The sequence below is a fragment of the Cuculus canorus genome, chromosome 6 (assembly GCF_017976375.1).
Source record: "Cuculus canorus isolate bCucCan1 chromosome 6, bCucCan1.pri, whole genome shotgun sequence".
In the NCBI taxonomy this organism is placed as follows: domain Eukaryota; kingdom Metazoa; phylum Chordata; class Aves; order Cuculiformes; family Cuculidae; genus Cuculus; species Cuculus canorus.
Genome location: NC_071406.1, coordinates 26,484,461 through 26,504,784, shown reverse-complemented (window position 1 = coordinate 26,504,784; position 20,324 = coordinate 26,484,461). Strand labels below are relative to the sequence as shown.

The window sequence follows — 20,324 nt, the reverse complement described above, 5'->3', positions numbered from 1 at the left end:
TCTCTCAAACTGTTTCATGGAGAAAGAAGGGGAAACTCTTCCTTAAGGTGATACTTTCTCTCTGGAACAGCATTAGGCCTTGTGCTAAACTTTAATCACACTTTCTGTGGATGTATTTACTCAGGAAGTTATTTGGCTTCTATTCAAAAGAGATATGTCTGATATGTTCTTCTGACAAAGTTCTGCTGTTGGCCTGTAATTAATATGCAAGCTACTTCACTATTCTAAAGCAGAGAGGGAACAAGACAATAATGAAAGCTTGACGGACAGATGTTTAATGAGCCTCATTACAAGAAGGAACTTGTCCGTGGCTTGCTGGGCATCGTTGAAGCCCAGCAAGCTGGGTGCAACTGTTATTTCTGAGATCTGGTCATGATCAGAAGGGAAGTCCCCAAGTCTGGCTCTTCTCCAGGGGGAGTCAGCTCCATCAGAGAAGACCTCTGAACTGTCTGAAGCTCTGCCATTATGGTATGGGATTAATTGAACTGTTCCCATGGTTACTTTGCCAGTTGCCAATCTTTCATTTTGGTTCTGCCAGAAATAGGCAGTTTTTTTGTTAGGAATTTGCCGATTGCCATCTTTTAAAGCTGTAGTGAAACACCCAAATTGTAAGTTCTTGAACATGGTTCAACTGAGGGCTTAAGAGCTACACCAAATGTCCTCTGAAGCTGCTCTTCTTGCAGTTGCTTGATGGTATGATGCTGAGCACAGGGGCGTGTGAGCAACAGCCCTCTAGGTTTGGTGAGGATCCTCAGAAGACTAAGTATTATTTGTTAAAAGATATGGTGTAGAACAGGGATTGGAAACAGCTGGTCTTGGTGGAAAGACAAGAGGGGAGGATGAAAGGTAGGAGGTTGTAGTTTTAGGTGTGGTTACTCATGCAATGAATATAGTTAAATTGTTGAGAAATACCAAGCAAAGAAAGAAAAAACTTTTCACTTTTTGTAGAAAGTATTGAGATTTGCACATGACCATTAAATCCAGTTTTATATCAATGTATTTGTCACATTTTGCCTTTTAAAAAAAACGTAAGAATTACTAAACGGAGAAATAAAATAGTGTAATTTCTGTTATTTAATATAAGTCTTTATCCTATGATCTGGGATTTGCAGTGGAAAATTACAGTGGTTTTTTTTTTTCTTTGTTTGGGGTTGTTTGTTTGTTTGTTTGTTTGTTTTTTGGCTAAGTTTGAGTTGGAAGCCTGAGTTGAATCCTGAAGTACAGATTTATTCACGAATATTACTTTTGTTAGTATAGCAATTATTCTTTGCAATACTTTTATTTTTAGAGATAGCTATCTATGTTAGTAGTTTAAAATAAGATGACTTCTCTAAGCTGAATAGTGAATAATGCCTTTTACTGGTGTATTAAAATAGTTTGTAAATTCCTATCCTGCAAAACTAACTTAATATGCCATTATAGGTTTATAAAGCGGAGTCTTATTCTGAGACTTACAATTGTTTTAATTGATAAGATGAAAATAAAGTTTTAAAAATTAAGAGAAACCATAGTGCACCTTTCCTGGTTCTTGGTGACTTTTGTTGATCCGTATGTGAGATCTTTGGGGAGTTAGCTATTGGAAGTGAAAATGCACAGCAGATTGACTCAAACCAGGTTGATGTCCTCCTGATGAAAGCAGACAGTCCCAGTCCTTCCTTCTTCCCTGCTGTGTATTTTCTTACCACTTTGAAGCATCTCTGGTTTTGTAGGACTTGTGTTGAACTGATTATATTAAACAGCTTGTCAGAAGACAGGCCAGCAAAAAGAAAAAAAATTAAGTGGACAATCTACAGTACTTCAGGGAGTTGGATTGACTCAGGTTGTTTTTGCCAAGTGCCAGATGTAAGGAAAAGGGCAGGACTAGGCAGTTGTGGCAGGTGAGTGAGGGTGGGTGCCTGTGTTGGCAGAGGGACAGTAGCAAGGTATTGCATTGGCTCGGCAAAATACATCACCTTCAGATTCTCTAGAGAAGGAGAATGAAAATTGGTTGTATTCCTGTCAGATGTTTTTAAGCTCAATTTTCTGCCCTGAAGGAATACAGCTGTTGCTGCAAGTGAATAGCTGCCGTTAAAAGATGAAGTTAGTAGCTACACTCTGCTTTTAGTCTCCAGTTCTGGAGGAGCTGAGGTGCATCTCTTCAATACTTTTTTCCTGAACTCCTTCCTTTTTCCAAGGAGGTTGTTACACAAGCTGAGAAATATTTTTCTAGAGCAGGGCCTTGGTTGTGTTATGCTTCTCTTTACACCACCATTTAAGAGGACTAGAATAGAGCAAAGATGATCTTCCAAGGAAAAAGTAGCCCCTCTGCAGCCTGGCCCTTGCTGTGCCTTTTCCTCACCTCACTGTTTGATACTCATGGCAAGCAGAAAGCGCAATTTTGCTTTCTCAGCTTGCAGAAGAGAGTAAGAGGCTTAGCATCAAATTTTGACAAAGGTGTTGCATAACCTGCCTTTTTGAAATAATAAATCCTTGACAATTTAGAGGTTCTGAAAATAGCTTTTCTGTCTCATATTTTAAATTAATGTTAAATAGTCTGAAGAGCTATACGGTGATTCTCAGCTCTTCTGGCAAGAATGATCATGCTTGCTGCTTTATATTTGTCATTGCCAGTCCTTCTTAATCAAAGTTGTAGCTGAAAACTCTGCATAGGTTTTATGAATGGGTTGCCTGCTAGTTATTGTACTATGTAGGGGAAAAATGGGCTTAATGCTATTTTATATGCATTAGTTAGACATTGTTGTATTCTTCTAAATATTCTTAACCCTAAATTTGTAGACATATTGTAAAAAAAAAGTTTCATTTAAAACTTTCTATTAATTTCCTTTTTAGTTTTATATCAATACAATTAGATTTTACTATACATCCTGAATGGCTGTTTTGAAAATAGTGTTCGTACAGTGTAAGATGATCTTTAATCATTCTTGAATAACTATTGTTGATCACTCTGTTTTCTTTAGTACAGTCTTGAGGATTTTTATTTCTATTATGTTACACTGTACTTAGCAATAGAAATCAACTATTAATGAAGTAAGCTTTGAGAGCATAATTGGACTGAGAGCTGTAAATATGTAAGAGATTTATCTATTAAATATAGTTAAATGGGGCTAAGGGTCTTTCCAAAGGTCACAGGAAGAATTTATGACCAAGGGAGTAAAACATATTTGCCTTCATCTCATACTTGAATTACACAAGCACATTTCTTGTATTTTTTCTTCTGTTTTCCACGTAGTCCTGAAATTTGTTATAGAAAGTAAGTTCTCAAGTAGCCCTTTTCAATGTTGGGCCTCTTTTGTAGGAAAATACATCTTTTGTTGCTGAAGTGTCAGTGTAGATATTTTAATAGCACACTTCTCTTTACAAACTGTTCTATTTTTCTGTAGTGCTGCTTTTTTTTTTTTTTTTTTGTGTAGGTGTTCATCAAATTTGCCATAAACATGACATAATCTGTTTAAAGCCTAGTTTAACACTCTTAACTGATTAATATTTGGTTTGATAGTTACAATTAAATTGTATTTGAGTGAATTAGTCCCTCACTCTTTTTTATTTTGCTCAGTGTAGTGTATTTAGACATAATTTTTTATTAAATAGGGGATTACACTACCACATAAATAAGAAAAATGTAGGGTAGTCTCATTGCTTGAAATCAGTGAGAGGATAAATAGGGGCATAAAACTTCCTAGAAATTCATATATCCAGGCAGGTTTTTTTTTCATGCTGTATTTGGGGGGAAAAAAAAAAAAAAAAAGTGGACATGTGCAGAAACTGTGAGTACAATTAGCGTCAAGCAGATAAATCCAACTCTAATCCTGTTTACGCTCTACATCAGACAGATGTGTTGAGATTGATTTAGACAAGCCCTTGGCTTATAGTGATTTTTTTTAAAGTGCCATATATTCTGTTTTTGTTAGATCTTTTGTAAATGTTAAGTACCTTTAGTTTTACTCTTCCTAACGCCTGTAACCTACTTTATACAGGTTCCCTCTCTGCTCTCATGATGACAGGGCAGCCTGGTAGAAGAGATTATCTTTATTCCTTGTAATTAAATTGACTTCTTTTTTCAGAAGATACAACAATGGGAAGTGGGTACGGAATTAAATAAATAGCATGATATCTAATAGATGTATACTTAAATCTCTTGCAAGAACAGATGGTACCCAATATCTTTCTAAGTAATGTGAGAGGACAGTTAATGTCGTGAAACAGCTAGCGATAACCAATATGATACTAACGAACCAATAGGTTTTTTGAAGTTTAAAAAAGTGTCTAATCCAATATATACATTGTTTTTAAAGTGAACCTGATCATTATGACATGCAAGCAATATTTTATAAATGTAGCTCATGAGTTATATTTTCTTTATCTGATTGTTTTATAAAATTCTACTGCATTTATGATTACCTTATTTTCAGTAAAAATAAAAGATGCAAATTACAGAATATGGCTAGGGACTTCTATGCATATTTCTTTTCAACTTTAGTGAAAAATGGCCATCCTAATCTTCCTAGCCAGTTCAATATTTACAATTAAAACTTGAGGATGATGCTTTTGTATGAATCAGTATTCCTACAGTTTGTATGGTTCTCCAAGCTGTGGTATGATGAAATAGGTGATACCTGATTTTGCTGTCTACATCTCTAGCGCTATTTATCTTCTCCAGGAAAACAGTTAAAATAGTCCTCTCCAGCTTCTTCCTTGAACTTCAGTACAGCATGTAGCAAATATTCATCAAATAGAATCTGTTATGGCCTTTGCTATTGAGAAACCACTTAACTGATCTGTTGCTAGATTTGGAAAAGGTTTACAGTTTCTAGTTTTTCTTGCCTTGGGCTGCAATGGGAATTTTATTGATCTACCATATTGGATCTGCTGTAATTACAGAGAAAGCAGGGAAACTTTTTGTGTCCGGAGTCTCTGACGCCTATAGGGACAGTGATGCTTTTCCTTTGGTCTGTGTATTTGAGGTCTTTGTCTTTAAGGAATCAAGTGTTTTACAGCCCAAGAGAGCAGGCTGAGGGTCATGGTTTAGGGATTGTTAGGAATGGTTGGATTCGATGATCCAGTAGGTCCTTTCCAACCTCGTGATTCTATGATGGTTGAGTTGATGCATCTCCAAAAGGCATTTGGAACTAGTGTCACTGAAGTGGTAGTGTCTGTGGCCACAGGGTCCATGAGTGTAACAACCCCGAGATAAGAAACCTTTACTTAGTGTTCCAGGTAACACAAATCTCCTCTGGGGTGAGGGTCTTAAACTGTCACAAGAATTGTTTAAACTGTTTTTCTTAAATTAATTTTTCAGTTATGAATTTACTTTAAGATAAAATGGGCAACACCCTTTTTTGCTTATTTTTCTATTTTTGTTTAACTATTTCCTGGTATGTCGCTAGTCTGAACCCAGAAGGCAGAAGATGTATCAAATGAAAAAATACATTTGGCATCTCTTCAGCTTGCGTCAGAGCACACTTTCTGATCTCTGAGAACTATGATATAGGATAATAAAATGAAGAACCTGCTTTTTGAATGCAAACACACAAAAAAATGGTGGTTCACTGTTCTTGGAGCCTGCAATTTTGTTCATTTTTTTAAATATCAGAAAAGGGATTAAACAGCATCTTTGAAATCATGCCAAATCCAGCAGAAAGCTGGAAATATATAAGACCAGTGGCTAATGCAAACGATATGCAATAGTATAGGCATGAGCAGATGCAACAAATGAAGCTAGAGCTGAAGCCATAACACTTTTATTCTTCAAATATTGCTCCTAATCATATTGCTAACATTACTTTTGTTTCCCCCCCTACAGGTGATTCCAGTATGGTTTTACAGGCTCAAGAGGAGATTGTGGAAATGAAAGATGTATTTTCAGTAAAACTGAAACGCCGTCGTTTCGTAGGACAGAAAAATGGTGGTACTCTGTTGGGTATCACAATTTTTAAATGCTTGAATAAAGGAGAAAATAAATTAACAGACTGTGCTATCCATTTAAATAACTTAAGTGAAGATCATTGTTATTTGTGGTTCAGACATCTAAAGGAGATTTTGAATGGTAAGCACTCCGTTGGGGTTGATGTCATTGTTATTTCAGACTTGTTTCTAATGGCAATACATAAGGTTGAGTGAAGCTTAGAAAAAAATTATTTTTCCTGTGGAAATTAAGACTCAAAGATATGAACATTATTGTTGGAAAATTTTATTTACCCTGAAGTTTTACTTGGTGAAGTGTTAAATTGAGGAAAGTAATGATAATTGACTAATGCATCTTCAAAAATTAAATTTGTGCTACTTTTTGAAAGGGCTTCAGAAGCCCTTCAGAAAAGAAGTAGCTTACTGTATTCTGACTGAAGAGTCTTCTGGGAAATATGTTTCTTAAGGAAATAAAATACTTTGTTGATGTTTTCACTGGGAATTGCAGCACATCTAATGGTACTGCAGTTGTTGCAGGCCTGGGAACTTTTCAGGGACTTCTCAGTGACTGCTTAGGAGCTCCCACTTGAGCCCCGCAGGTTCTTTAGGAGACTAACTGGAGAGGCTTTTCTCTTCATAAATTCACATGTGGAAGTGCTCTTGAGGTTCTGTAGGACTCTTGCTGTATAATTTGATACAAAATGCATTGACACTAACTAGTGATGAGAGGCAATTCTTTATTTTAAAAATATCTTTCCATGTTTATCTGGGCTAATGCCAGTTTCCAGATGCTTTGTTTAACCCATGATAGTTGCTTTTTTTTTCATGGAAGCTGTATGAGATTTTAGGAAAAAACATATACACTGTTTAGGGAGGAAAATCAACAAACGTAAGTCTTTCACAGTAATTTAACACCATCAGGGTTGGAAAGACATAGAATATAGCACACGCATGATTTAAGAAAAACAAAACAATACCTTTTCCCCAAACCACTCTCTGATTTAGTTCTAAAATGTGTCTGTTTAGCCTATAGCAAATGAGTCTGTTTATTACCTAAGAAAAACAATCCATCTTGTAATAGGCCATTAAAACTCCATCTGAATTGTTAATACTGAGGCAGATTACAGAATTAAATTTACACATCTGTAGTGTTTGTAACAACACTTTCAACAGTGATTTATAGTGTTCTTCTAGTAAAGTGACTTCGTCAAAAGCAGATATTAGAGAAAGTAGCATAGCACGAGGTATTAACAGTACATTCTTACATTGTTTGCTTCCAATATGCTTTGGATTTTCCAAATAAAAATATGTGCTGAAAAGTGCCTTCCCTTGCCCCTTTTTTAAGGACTTTATCACAAAATATCTAAATCTGTGGAAGTGCCAAGATTCTTGCGGATCTCCAGCTACCCATAAAGGCAAGGACATTTGCATAAGGAGCAAATGTCTGTTTTGTTCCCAGATTACCCTCCATCCATCAGGAGCAGTGATACCATATGTTCACAGAAAAAAACCTGCAGTATCTTTTTCTCAGGTTGCCTTGACTTCAAGGTGCAGTCTCTGTTTTATAGCTTTGTAATTGGAAGCCACCTGAACCTGAAAAAAGCGTTCTGTGCAATGTTGCTATTTCTGGTTCTTCCTTCAGCTTCAGTCTTTCTCCAGAAGCTCAAACCTTGTGCAGAGTTTTCTTGACATCTAATCAGTACATTTTTATCTTTTCCTTTTACTTCAGGAATAATCAAAACTCGGAGGGAAAAATAAATGGCCAAATCAGAATTTACTAATGTGTATATTATTTTAAGTTCTGTAATTACAAGAAGTGTAACTTTCACACTGTCACATTTTGAAAACTGAGTAGATATTCAAAATGCCTTTGTATCCAGAAAATCAGCAAAAAAGCAGCAGCATTTCTGCATCCAATATAGCAGATGCACATTATCAGAAATAATGTAGAATAATTCAGAAATATATAGTATAATCTATAGTCTAATTCAGAATATATAGTATAATTCAGGAAAAAAGTCTAATTTAAAATGTACCAAACATTGGTGGGAAGTCTCCAGTGGGATTCAAGGCTGAGCTAAGGTTTTAAATGTAGATAAGTTCTGTTGATTCCTCAGAAACTGAAATGCCAGAAGGCATGGTGATATAACACTTCTTGAAACAGTGATGAATTTTCATAGGTTTGCTACACCTTGTTTTCGTAATAGTGCTGGTGACATCTTTGTTAATGAACTCAAGTCGGCTTCTTTTTGGTTTCCTTATGAACTGCAGGGTAAAGTTAAAATTTAATCTTTCTAAAACAGTCAAAATTTAAGTGCATATCTTATTTCCTAATCTAGTTGATCACAAAGTAAATTTTCATTAACTGCTGCATTATTTACTTTAATGTTTTTTATTGCTTCTAGGCTGGGGCAAATTAAAAGCAGGTGATTTACCAAAGTAGACTGTATATGTTTGTGTATGAGTGTCATAAACATGTTCTTTCATTGGTCAAAACAAGTAAATTTTACTAAAAGGTGTGTCTCCTTTGAAAATAAATGCCATTTCTATTTGTTTAATTTATTCTTTGATGGGGTTGGGGGTTTTTCTTCACATACATTAATGAAGGAACAACAATAGGAGGTTTACTAGTGATGATACGAGCTCGATTTTTATCTGGAGATTTGTTCTAGTGAAAATGTCTTTTTTTTTTTTCTGAACTACCATGTACAGTTACCCTTTCACTGTGCTTTTTAATGCCTGACATGAATGTTTGTTGCATTTTCTTTTCTCTGTCCATTCTTACTGTCTTCACAGAGAATATCCTTTGTTGCTTTGAGTCAGTGTTCAGGCTACTTCATTTTAAAGTGAATTTCAACCAGGCTATAATTTCTTAAGCCTGTTATCATATAAGTAAGCACACATATAATATAGTTGTTTAGAATGTAGCTATAGTGGCTGCTGTTTTGGCTCTTTGTGTGTGTGTTACAGGGTAACAAAACAGTGGTACTGCCATTTTCCGACTTTCAGTTAATTTTTATTTTCTGTGTGATGTTGCTGCTGTTCAGTTGATGACAGCTAGACATGAAGGGCTTGCTCAGTAACAAGGTCACCAGGAAAACTGTGCTTTTCTGTGTATCGCATATTTGTTAAACTGGTATAAAATTACCTCTGCCATCTTAAGGCATGCATCTATGGAGCCTTCGTTCTGGACTGGCTCTTGGAAAGCCCGAAGTGGCAACCTTCTGGTATGCTTTTGGTCTCATTGTACACTTGACTCTCACTGGTTTCCATTTATACATCACATCTTTTTGTACTGGACTTAAGGGCACATACAGTGGATATACTGTGCCAGTGAATTCACTGTTTAATTTAAAATCCTCTGTGCATGCGAATGCCTGGTGTTTCTTAAAGGGTTAAGACAGGCCCCAAGATGAAAGAAAATGCATAATTATCAATGTTTATCCATTTAAAACATATTTTAAGCATCGTAACAGTAATTAACAGTTGACTTTAAAAAGTTTTACTTAAAAATTCTGTAAACTAGCTGAAGACAGGAAACGTGATTAAGAATAAACTATAAAGTAGCAAAAAATGCACAAACTGCATTTTATTTTGATCTACTATTCTGTAGTATCTCTCACACTGGGATTTGATATGATTGTCTGAAGCTTCATGCATGAAGTATTAATTAAACCATTAATGTTAAATATTAACTTGGGTTAGTTAATATTAACAGTGGTGTCTCCATAGTTACATTAACAAACCTGTCTCATATTCTTAATTTTCCTTATGTATAATATTCTTACTCTTGTGTAAAATATTTATAAATGTATGCAATAATGACATGATTCCAGGCTCTTAACTTTTGTAACATAAACCCATTTTCATAAAGCTAAGAACTGAAAGCAGCACAGATGTATGTCTGAGCACAGCATCTCTGCTGCCCTATGAGCCTTTGTTTTCAGAACACCCTGATTGACCCACCACCCTTCATGGTTCACTGATTCACTTGGTAGATCAAGTTTAAACTAGTGCATATTAGCACATTTGTTAGTACTAGAGGAACAGTTGGCCTTCCTGCTTTCGGCTGCTGGTTCATTTCAAACGGAGCAGCCACAGAAAACAATAACAGAATACCAGTTAGGAGAACACCAAAAGGCTGACAGACTGAAATCAGTTGCAGACTGTAGTAAATGAGGTTGATTCATTCATATAGAAGTTGTTTAAAGAAATTTAAAAATTATTATTGTTTAAAAAAAACTTTTAAAGAAGCTCAGCTGTATAATTTTGTAGAAATTTCGTCTTTGACTGTTATTGGATATTCTTTAATTAAACTCAGCTGTTTGTGTTATAACATGTCCAGTGCATGCTGGGCAAGATAAATAATAAATTTTGTCACGATAATCCTTTTGTGTCGGTTGGCAATCATTTGGCACAAACAAAATCACAGCAGTAATGTACCATTTCTCTGCTCAAATGCCTTATTTGTGATACGTATTTCTAAAATAAAATACTTTATCTATCTAAAGAAGTAAATCGATCTTCAAGTAGCCATAAAAAAATGTCATAACACTTTTGTCCTGTAAATTCATTTAGTTCTTGAATATCTCACTAGGATTTATGCATTAACTCTGATCTACTTTTTGATGATAGGCTAAGGTATATAAATGTACATACAGTACCTGTTTGAGAATAATTTAATGAATGAATTATTGGGGTTTTTTTTGAGGAAAAGGAAACAAAAAAAATCAATTAAGTTTCCTTAAAAATCTTAAGAATTTTTTCTCACTGATTGGAAAATCTATATTCCTTTGCCTGCTTATGTTTTCTTTTAAAACTTTCTGTTGCTGGGACAATTTTTTTTTGAGTTTTATGTATAAAAATTTAGTTATCAATGTTTGCCTTTTTTCCTTCAGTTTTCTCCTAGTAATGCTTTAACAGTGACAGAAGATGAGTTCCAACTCGCACTGTCTTGGTAACAGAATTTATGAAACTTCATCACCTTTTTCTGCTTCTACAAACTCTATACTCTCCTCTGCTTTGTCTGTTATATGTGTGTATGTATAGTGTGAAGATATACTTTCCTTACAAATTAAAGAGACTGTAGTCAGCTTTTACAGTTTTCTGGCTCTGGTGTGAGTTGAGCATTTAGGGCCAGCTGATCACAGGAAGGAGTTCCTGTAGAGAAGATGAAAACATGAAGAACCTTAATGAATGTGGCTAAATATCTTCATTATTAAATCAGGAGTCCTTATTATTCTATTTTTAATTTCTATTAGTGCTTTAAGCAAAATATCAAGCTACAGAAATTATTTTTTTTCTTATAATTCCTAAAAGACTGCAATAAAACCCTATTAAGTGTCTTCAATAATTACTATTATAATGTCTTGATGATGATGATTTCTATTTTTTAAAAGTCTTCAGGAGTTTTTGTGTTCTAGGTAGTCTTCCTTATTTGTGTTGTAATTACTATGATTAGAAATTATACTGCAGTACATACCTTCAGTGCTTGTTTATGTTTTCAGAGAATCATTCTGAATCAACCATTCAGAACTATTCTGTTTAGGTTGCAATGGACTTCTGGAGATGATATTCCAGCCTCCTGCTCAGAGCAGGTGAGCTTCTAAATGAGATCAGATTGCTAAAAGCCATGTCCTGATAAGTTTTGAAAATCTCTAAGAGAGGACATTCCGCAGCCTCTCTGAGCAATGTGATCCATAGCTTAACTGCATTTATTGCTAAGAAAGTTTTCCTTATTTCAGGTTGGAATAAAACCTGCTGCAAATTGTGTCCATTGCCTTTTTGTCCGTGCACCTACAAGACTTTTGTCTTGGCAGCCTTTGGTAGTCTTACAGTAGATACTAAGGACAGCTTTTAGGTAGATACTCTGTTCTCAGAGCTATACAAACCCACTCCCTCTGCCTCTTTTATGTGGCTTTTCCCAGCCCCCCTTGCTGAGGTCATGGTTCTGTTGGGCTCACTCCACTTGATCAGTCTTGCGCTCTGGGGCCTAAAAGTGGATGCAGTTTTTGAGATTCAAGCTCATAAGACTTTGAGTTCAAGGCCATAATCACATCCGTTGAACTGTTGGTTGCCTTGTTAGTGCAACACAGTAAGCAGTTGGCCTTCATGGCATCAATGGCACACTGTTTACTCACGTTCGGCTTTTTGTCCATCAGGAACTTCAGGATATAAACTGTATTAAAGAGGTGCTGCGTAGTTGATCTGTGCCCAGCCTGCCCTGTTAGGGTCTCACAGGGCAAGGTGCTGGACTTTGTGTTGAACACCTTTAGGCTTTTGTCAAACCTTTCTTGTAGTTAATCGGGGTCCTTGTGAATGGAGACCCTGCCCTCCAGCACATCTGCTGTCCTTACCAACTTCCCTTTCTAAATGACATACTTTTAACTGTTAAGTACTAAGGCTTATTCCTGAAGGCATTCAGGATTTATCAGGCATTAAGGATTCATCATGATTAATATGCTGTGCAATGGCATGATGCTGTGTGTAACATCTTGCCATAAATATAATTAGAAATATGATTTTTTTATTTATGCTTTCAGGCTATAGCAGCAAACCGATCCAGTAATTTCCTTCAGTATCTTTAGGAAACCTTCTAAGATTTACTGAGACGAACTGGATAAAGTGTTATTTTAATTTCCAGATTATTTGATATGTTTAAATAAGTTAAAAAAAAAAAAGATCTGTGGGACTTTTATAATTGTTATGTTTTGATACTAAGGAATACTTTACCCTTTGATACTGACATACTATTTAGCTGTAATTTCTCAAAGGAATTGTTCCTATTCAGTTGCTGAGGTGGAGTAAGTGGGGAACAGCTTCAGGAGGTCCCAGCTGACGCTCTGAATGTACATGTGGCTGTAAAAATTGAAGTAAGACTCTACATGGGGCAGGAAAATGTGTTTTCACTTTCAGTACCTTTTGAAATTGTGGCCTACTACTGGTTTTGTTCTTGAATACTGAAAGCGCCATACTTGCCAGATCTTCTAGCTTTCATTTGGCTAAGAAAGAGGTAGTCTAACTCGGTAGTAAAAGAAAGTATAGAATTCATAAATGAATTAATTGATTACAAAGTTGTTCAACCCATCTGTTTTAAATAACTGCCAATGATACAGCAATATTGCACGCCACCACTTGCTTTTTGTAGCAATCAACTGCATTGAATTATTCATTCTTTGGAATTGTAGAAAAGAGAAACTGCAAAGTCTTGCTATTGTTTTTGTAGGAATTATTTTCTATTCAGCAAAAAGGCATATTCCAAATAATAAAATTATTTCACAGGATCAATATACAAGACGTGGTGCTGCTTGCATAGCAGTTTTCCTCAGTGTGTTTGCTAAGAGTGCATTACTTCAAAGACCTAAATGTAACTTTTTCAAAAATAAGATGAAAAGTAATTCTCAGCTTTCTGATATCACTAAGTTTTCTATTTCTTTAAATTTCTTATCTCTTTCAAAATGAGGGAATTTCCTTTGCACTGTTTGATCTGCAGTCTCACGAAACAGGAGCATTGGATTGTGTTGATCAGTTTTGTTGGGTGTTATTGTCATATGGCTGCTACGAGTTTCTCATATTAAATTCCGAAAAATAATAAATTTTGATGGTTTTTATTGTCCTGTCTTAATTTCTCCATATTCACCCTACTTCTGTATCAGTTTTTAATTAGGTTATGACATATTTTTTTTCCCTTGTTCCTGTAATGTTTTGGGTAATAAGTGAACAGTTATTACTGCTTTCTGGCTCTAAAAAAAAAAGTAATCAGTACTGTGAATTTAAGAGAAGTAGCACATATCCAAGAAGAAATTGAGACCTTTTTAGACTCTAATTTACTTCTCCTGTTAAAGCACTGCAATGGTCCTAGTATTAAAAAAATCATTTAAGCTATAGAAATAACTGGGCTGTGTGTAATCTTACATGTTTTGTGTTTTCTTTTTAGGCTTTCAGAATAGACCAAAATCCTTAAAAGTGTTTGTTAATCCAACCAGCCACAAAAGAGAAGCCACTCATGTTTATTATGAACAAGTTGCACCTCTTTTTAAACTTGCTGACATCAAAACTGATGTCACGGGTAAGTTGCTTCAAAAGCGTTGTTTAATCCTTTGTGAAACTATTACTTAAGCATGCAACACAATTTGAATTTACTGCTAATCCTGATTGGCTTTGCCTCCAAGTAGTACATTTTGAGCTGTAGTTAATACAATGCAATGTATTTTTATTTCACAAAAAAAATAACATTAGTAATTCTGTTATCATCTGATAGTTTTCCACCTATAGCAATAATGTATTTCTCATACCTTTAAAGAAAGGATTGTATAAAAAGAAACAAGCATCTAATGTCTGACAGTTTTGTATCTGTGTGCTAAGAGTTGTCTGCGCTCTGGCAAACACATAATCTGATCTTTACTTCTGTTCCCTTCTGTGAAAAAAATGAAACTTAGGCTGCATCAAATTTGGTCCCCCAAAACACCCACATTTACAGAGAAATTATACTAGTACTTCCTGTTCTGAATAATTTTATATCCATTGTATTAAAATTCCTTTTGAAATACTGCGATTTTTTCGTCATGCATTTCATATTCACGTGGAGTGCAAACTCTGGTGCAAGGCATATTGACACCAAAAAATCTTACCTATGTCTGTTGAAATGGCATGCTAAATAATCAATTCCATCTTAAATTATAAGACAGAGGGCTCACCCTGCTGCTGTTCCTTAAACTTCTTATGAAATCATGGTTAGTTCAAGTTGTAGGCCACAAATCATAAGAATTATGTAGTAAAAATGCCTTAACTTCCTTTAATTTACAGGGGAATGCCATCACACATATATAAGTTCTGATTCTTACAGACTTACTGTTCACCTGCAAGAAATTGATTATAGTGTAGACAGATTAATGATAAAGCTCTTTCCTTAGATACTGAACATAGCCTTATTCAGGCATATTTTTTTTTATAAGAATAATGTTTTTGTCTTAGCAAACCTTAGTAACAGATCACTGACTGTCATATTGTTTAATTGCTTCTAGTTTACTTCAACCAACTATTTAAAGAACATTACTCTCTTTCTTTTTTTTTTCCCCTCACTGCTGGTTTATTTTATCTTTACTATGAACATAGCCTTGTTTGTTAAACTGTGTAAAAGTCAGTGTTACCATTAACCTAAATAAGATTAAAATTTTAGATGTGTGATGTCACATGGAATCCTAAGTTGAACTAATAAGCCACATCTGTATCAACAGTTTTATAGAATATGTAATAAAATTTAAGGTAAATTATGATTATAAATTGTGTTGAAAAATATTTTCCTAATTGAATAAAAACAGTTAACATTTTATTTTTTATTATTTTTCTTTTAATTCTTGAAAAGAAACTTCTGTTTTTAACCGGGTAAATGTTTAATGGCTTATCTTAAAATAAGGTTATTTTGTCTATGTCCACATACTGATGTGCTTATTAGCTGCCTAACACTCCTCCTACAGGCTAAATGAGAAAACTACATCACAGTTTTAAATGCTAGTAGTGAAGTAAATAATTAGGAACTACACATTAATTAAAAAGAGAGAGGGGAATGCTGAGTGAAAGTCCTGTCCACTGGTACCATCTTCTAATAAAACTAAATGCCTCATTTCAAGTACGTTGAACAGGATTTTTCCTCCCATAATTGTTTTGGATTTTGTAAAGTTGGAGTGTGCAACTCTGTTACTCCTGTTATGAAACATGACTGGTATTTCCATACAGAGCAGCATAAAACGGTGCTTTAGGTACTAAAAGTTGAAGGCTTTTGTAAAATTTTTACACTGAAGAGAGTTTCCTTTTAGTCTTTTCACATACACCTATTTAAAGCTTAAAATACATTATACACAAAAATCTTGGAGCAAATTAGAATCTCTGAAGTGGCTTCCTGTGCGTACAATGTAAGGCTTACAGGTTACCAAAAAAGACCCCAACCCAACAGTGACAATGGACTGCTGGTGGACAGGGCTGCTCTTGTCCAATTTTGTATTTTGGTGGCTGTCTGTTGCTGTTTTGTGGTGTTGGTTCCTACATAATCAAGCTTGCTAGAGCTTATTTTTTCATTGTAACTTATTTTGAAAAAAACCTTCTTTTAAAAGACGTTTGGAATAGACTTATTCTTTCCTTCTCAAGGATATGCAGCAGTCAAAAGGCATGTGTGTAAATAAGTGAGTTCTGAAGAAGCGTTTACTTTGTCCAATTATCTTTAAATTTGGTAGGGTTTTCTATTTTTTTGCCAAATTACCTTGCTATAGGTGTATTAGTTCTAGCTAAATTAGCCACAAGTCTTAAAGGGTGGGTTCATTGTCTTGGGCGTTATTTTTATTACACGGAAGTAAACAAATCTCTGAAGTGCTCAGTGTGGTAGAAAGTGGGAATTAGCAAATTTAAACTGAAGCACCACTTTAACTGTAGCTAAGCAAACTTTGTCTTTATGCAGTCTTTTTAGAGTTGGCAATCTTGAGTTCTGCTGCTGGGATATGTGTGTTAGGAGAACGATGCCTCTTCAAAAAAATCCAGTTCAGCAAAAGCTTGGTCTGTATTCAGGGTACCTAGAAGTACTGGCAAATAGAAGCATAGAATCATAGAATAGTTGGGTTGGAAGGGACCTTAAAGCTCATCCAGTTCCAACTCCTCTGCTGTGGGTAGGGACATCCCACTAAATCAGGCTGACCAAGGCCCCATCCAGCCTGGCCTTGAACATCTCCAGGAATGGGGCATTCACAGCTTCCCTGGGCAACCTGTGCCAGTGCCTCACCACTTCATGGTGAAGAAATTCTTCCTAATGTCTAGTCTAAATCTGCCCCTCTCCAGTTTATACCTGCTCCCCCTTGTCCTACTGCCATGAGCCTTCATGAATAGCCCCTCTCCAGCTTTCCTGTAGCCCCTTCAGATACTGGCAGGTCACTATAAGATCTCCTCTGAGCTTTCTCTTCTCCAGGCTGAACAACCCCAACTCTCTCAGCCTGTCCTCATAGGGAAGGTGCTCCAGCCCTCTGATGATCTTTATAGCCTTCTCTGGACCTGTTCCAACAGTTCCATATCCTTCTTATGTTGAGGATTCCAGAAGTGGACACAGTATTCCAGATGAGGTCTCACAAGAGAGGAACAGAGGGGCAGAATCCCCTCCCCTTGACCTGCCGGCCATGCTTCTTGTGATGCAGCCCAGGGCACGGTTGGCCTTCTGGGCTGTGAGTGCACATTGCCGGCTTATGTTGAGCTTCTTATTGACCAACATCCCCAAGTCTTTCTCTGCAGGGCTGCTCTGAATAACATTGTTCCCTATTGTGTACTGAAAACGACGATTGCCCCGACCCACGTGCACTTGGCCTTGTTGAACCTCATGAGGTTCTCACAGGCCCACTTCTCCAGTCTGTCCAGGTCCCTCTGGATGACATCCCGTCCTTCCGGTGTGGTGACTGTGCCACTCAGCTTGGTGTCATCCACAAACTTGAGCTAGTATTTTATAAATATATTAGAATCTTGCAAAATCTCACGTATACTGAAGAAAAATAAATAAAACTAATCCAAAGAGACTCTTAGATTGTCTCACTTCTCTTCCTAGTTTTGACTCTTCTGCTTCTATTTATGCACAGTTACAAACTGGATGCTTATGCAAAAACATTTGCCCACCCTGTCTTTTTTTTTTGAGGCAGAATCGCAAAAGAAAAGAGAGTGACTGAGAATTGGACAAATACCATTGGCTTAAACTTACTGTACAGTAAATAACATTAATATTACTTTTTCCATCAACACCAGTTAATCTGTGGTTATCATTAGCAGTTTTAATCCTATTAACGTTAGTCTGTGACATGATTGCCAGTATTTGTAGCCGTCATGTGGAAGTGTTCTGTGTTTTGAAGAGCTCAAGTATTTATATGTTGTCTTTTCTGTCTGTAGGGGCTGAACCCTTAGTTTCTTGTTGGCTAGGTGAGATAGGGTGTTAAATGGTTTGGGTTATGTTCACATTAGCTGTGCTGACCCTGCCCTTCCTTCAGAATGGTGTTACTTGGGACCTAATGCCTACTGAAATTTAAAACTTGAGAATAAAATGTTTTTGAAAAATAAAAACTTTCTCAGTTATGTATTACAAATGGTTGAAAAAAACATTAAATACCGTTTTTGTGATAATATTTTTGCTAAATACGTAATTTGAATCCTTCTCAAACTGTGAAAGTAGCTCTTTCTTCTTACCAATATCTGTTGTGTGGCTTATTTTTGGTTTTGTTCGTGGTATTTGGATTTGTTTCCAGGTATCAGAATGACTTTAATGTGTCACACCTGCAGAAAACTTTTACATGTGGTCTTTTTATGGCTGTGTTGAATTTTTCTTTTTTTTTTTTTTTTTTTTTTTGGTAGTTGAACAAGTCATCATAAAGTTTTTACTGCAAACTTCATTTTTTTCATTACATTTTTATCACAGTGTTTCAAAATATGTGCTGTGTACTTTTGTCATTCTTGCATCCATTTCTCTGAATCATCCCTGGTGTTAAGCCTTGCAGTACTCCTATGTAATTTCCAAACTTAAGCTATTAGATGCAAAAAGAGTGGAGTCTCCATCCATCTGGCTAACAGTAGTAATTTTTACAGCCTTTATTGATTTCTCTGTAGACATGAGTCCTCTTTGTTTTCATGTCCTTGTTCTTTCAGCAAATCAATTTTCTAATAATAATAAAAATAAGTTTACATACATTACATTAGGAAACCACTGAGCATGTTCTTTTTTTTACACAATAAAATCTTATTTACCATACCATTTTTATAGAATCTGCTCATAATTCTCTAAATTTCATCATGTACATTTAAAAGACATATAACCTGGTAATCAACTGTATGTTTTCGTGGGAAGAGTTTCTTTCACAGTAAGGCAATGGTATGATATTTGAAGCTTTATGCATTTTTTTCATGATGCACAGTTTTATTCATCACTTTTTTCACAACCTGCAGATAATGATAAAAGAACAGTTCTCATCAGTAAAAGCAAACCTGAGCACGATAGCTTAAATACTGTGCTTTGATCTTCCAGAAGAGGTCCTGCATGAAAGTAAATTCTGTAAATCGTTCCTGAAAGCTGTTTTAGTGATAGGTATTTCTGTAACAAAATGATAATTCCCTGCCTTTGATATCATCAAAATAACTCTGTTTTTTAATTAAGAATTTCCCAAACACCAAGCAATAGAACTTTGCTAACACTGGTTGGGAGATTTTGGAGTTAAATACTGATATACAATTGTTTAGTGTGAAGTGCAGAAATTTTATCACCTTTAGTTCGTTTTTGTTTTTTTTTTTTTTAAGAAAAAAGTTATTTATACACTCACTGTATATACACAAATTCTTGTGTGTGTGTGTGTACTATAGGGAAAGAGAGAAGTGTTTTCAGTTCTTGTAAGCAGCATTTGAACAGTCTGTAGAAATACTGTTATAGCACATACAGATACGGAATGATTGTTTTAGACACCAAGACTAATAATTTTAACAGTGTTTAGAAACACTGGAGAAAAGCCTTGAACTATGCTAGCACCAGGGACAGACAAGCATGAAAGATTAATGTAATTTTGCATATAATGATGCACATTCTTACACAAAAAATCCATCTGCAAGTGTCATGTCAGTCAGCAAAAATCTTTGATGAGTGGCTGCAGCTGGGCTGTCTCTTCTGGCAAAGCTGGCCTAGAAAATGCTAAATGTAGTTATGATGCTTTGTGCCATCTGTAGTATGCCAGTTTATCCTGTCTTCACTGGCATTTACAGTACTATATGGGGTATCAGCAAACACAGAGACATCAATGTAGAGTGACAGATTCATTTCCTCCAGAGGCTATGAACTCTGGTGTATACTTGTGCCACCTTCCTCTGCGTGTTATATTCTGTTGTCACTGGTATTTGGCTTGATATCATACTTCTGTGTTTAGCTCCTCATATTTTTGATTTAGCAATTTGCATATCCTAACACAAAGGCAATTAAATTTGATTGATAATGAAATAATTCGGTCTTAACTGAGGACATGCTTGCATTTTCCTGAAGTTTACGAGCAATGTCAATGCTAAAACTTGCATTTTGTTGCAAAAAATCCATAATTCTCTGAATTTAACTGCACTAAATAGTCATATGTCTGTGACAGCTCAGTGTTAATGTCTTGCCTTTTAGCTAGCACAACTGTATAACATCCCATCTCGTACTTTTAATGCGTCTAATGATTTTAAAAAAAAATCTGAATTACCATGTGTTCCTTATGTTAGAAAGGCAAATATTAAAAAAAAGTTTAAAAATATTTACTCTTCTGATAATTAAATAACGTTGTTTTCCACAGTAACTGAATATGAAGGACATGCGCTTTCAATACTTAAAGAATGTGAACTCCAGACATTTGATGGGTAAGTTTGTGATAATGAACGTTATCAGTCCTCATCAC

General features: G+C 35.5%; 1 protein-coding gene across 1 annotated transcript in view; it reads left to right on the top strand.

Annotated features, from left to right (window-relative positions):
* The window catches only part of CERKL (ceramide kinase like), a 57,919-nt gene that overhangs the window by 16,901 nt on the left and 20,694 nt on the right, over positions 1–20,324 (top strand). The window contains exons 2-4 of the mRNA XM_054069398.1: positions 5,801–6,043; positions 13,838–13,969; positions 20,223–20,286. Coding sequence (XP_053925373.1) covers positions 5,801–6,043; positions 13,838–13,969; positions 20,223–20,286 — 439 coding nt within the window. The remainder of the gene's footprint in view (positions 1–5,800; positions 6,044–13,837; positions 13,970–20,222; positions 20,287–20,324) is intronic.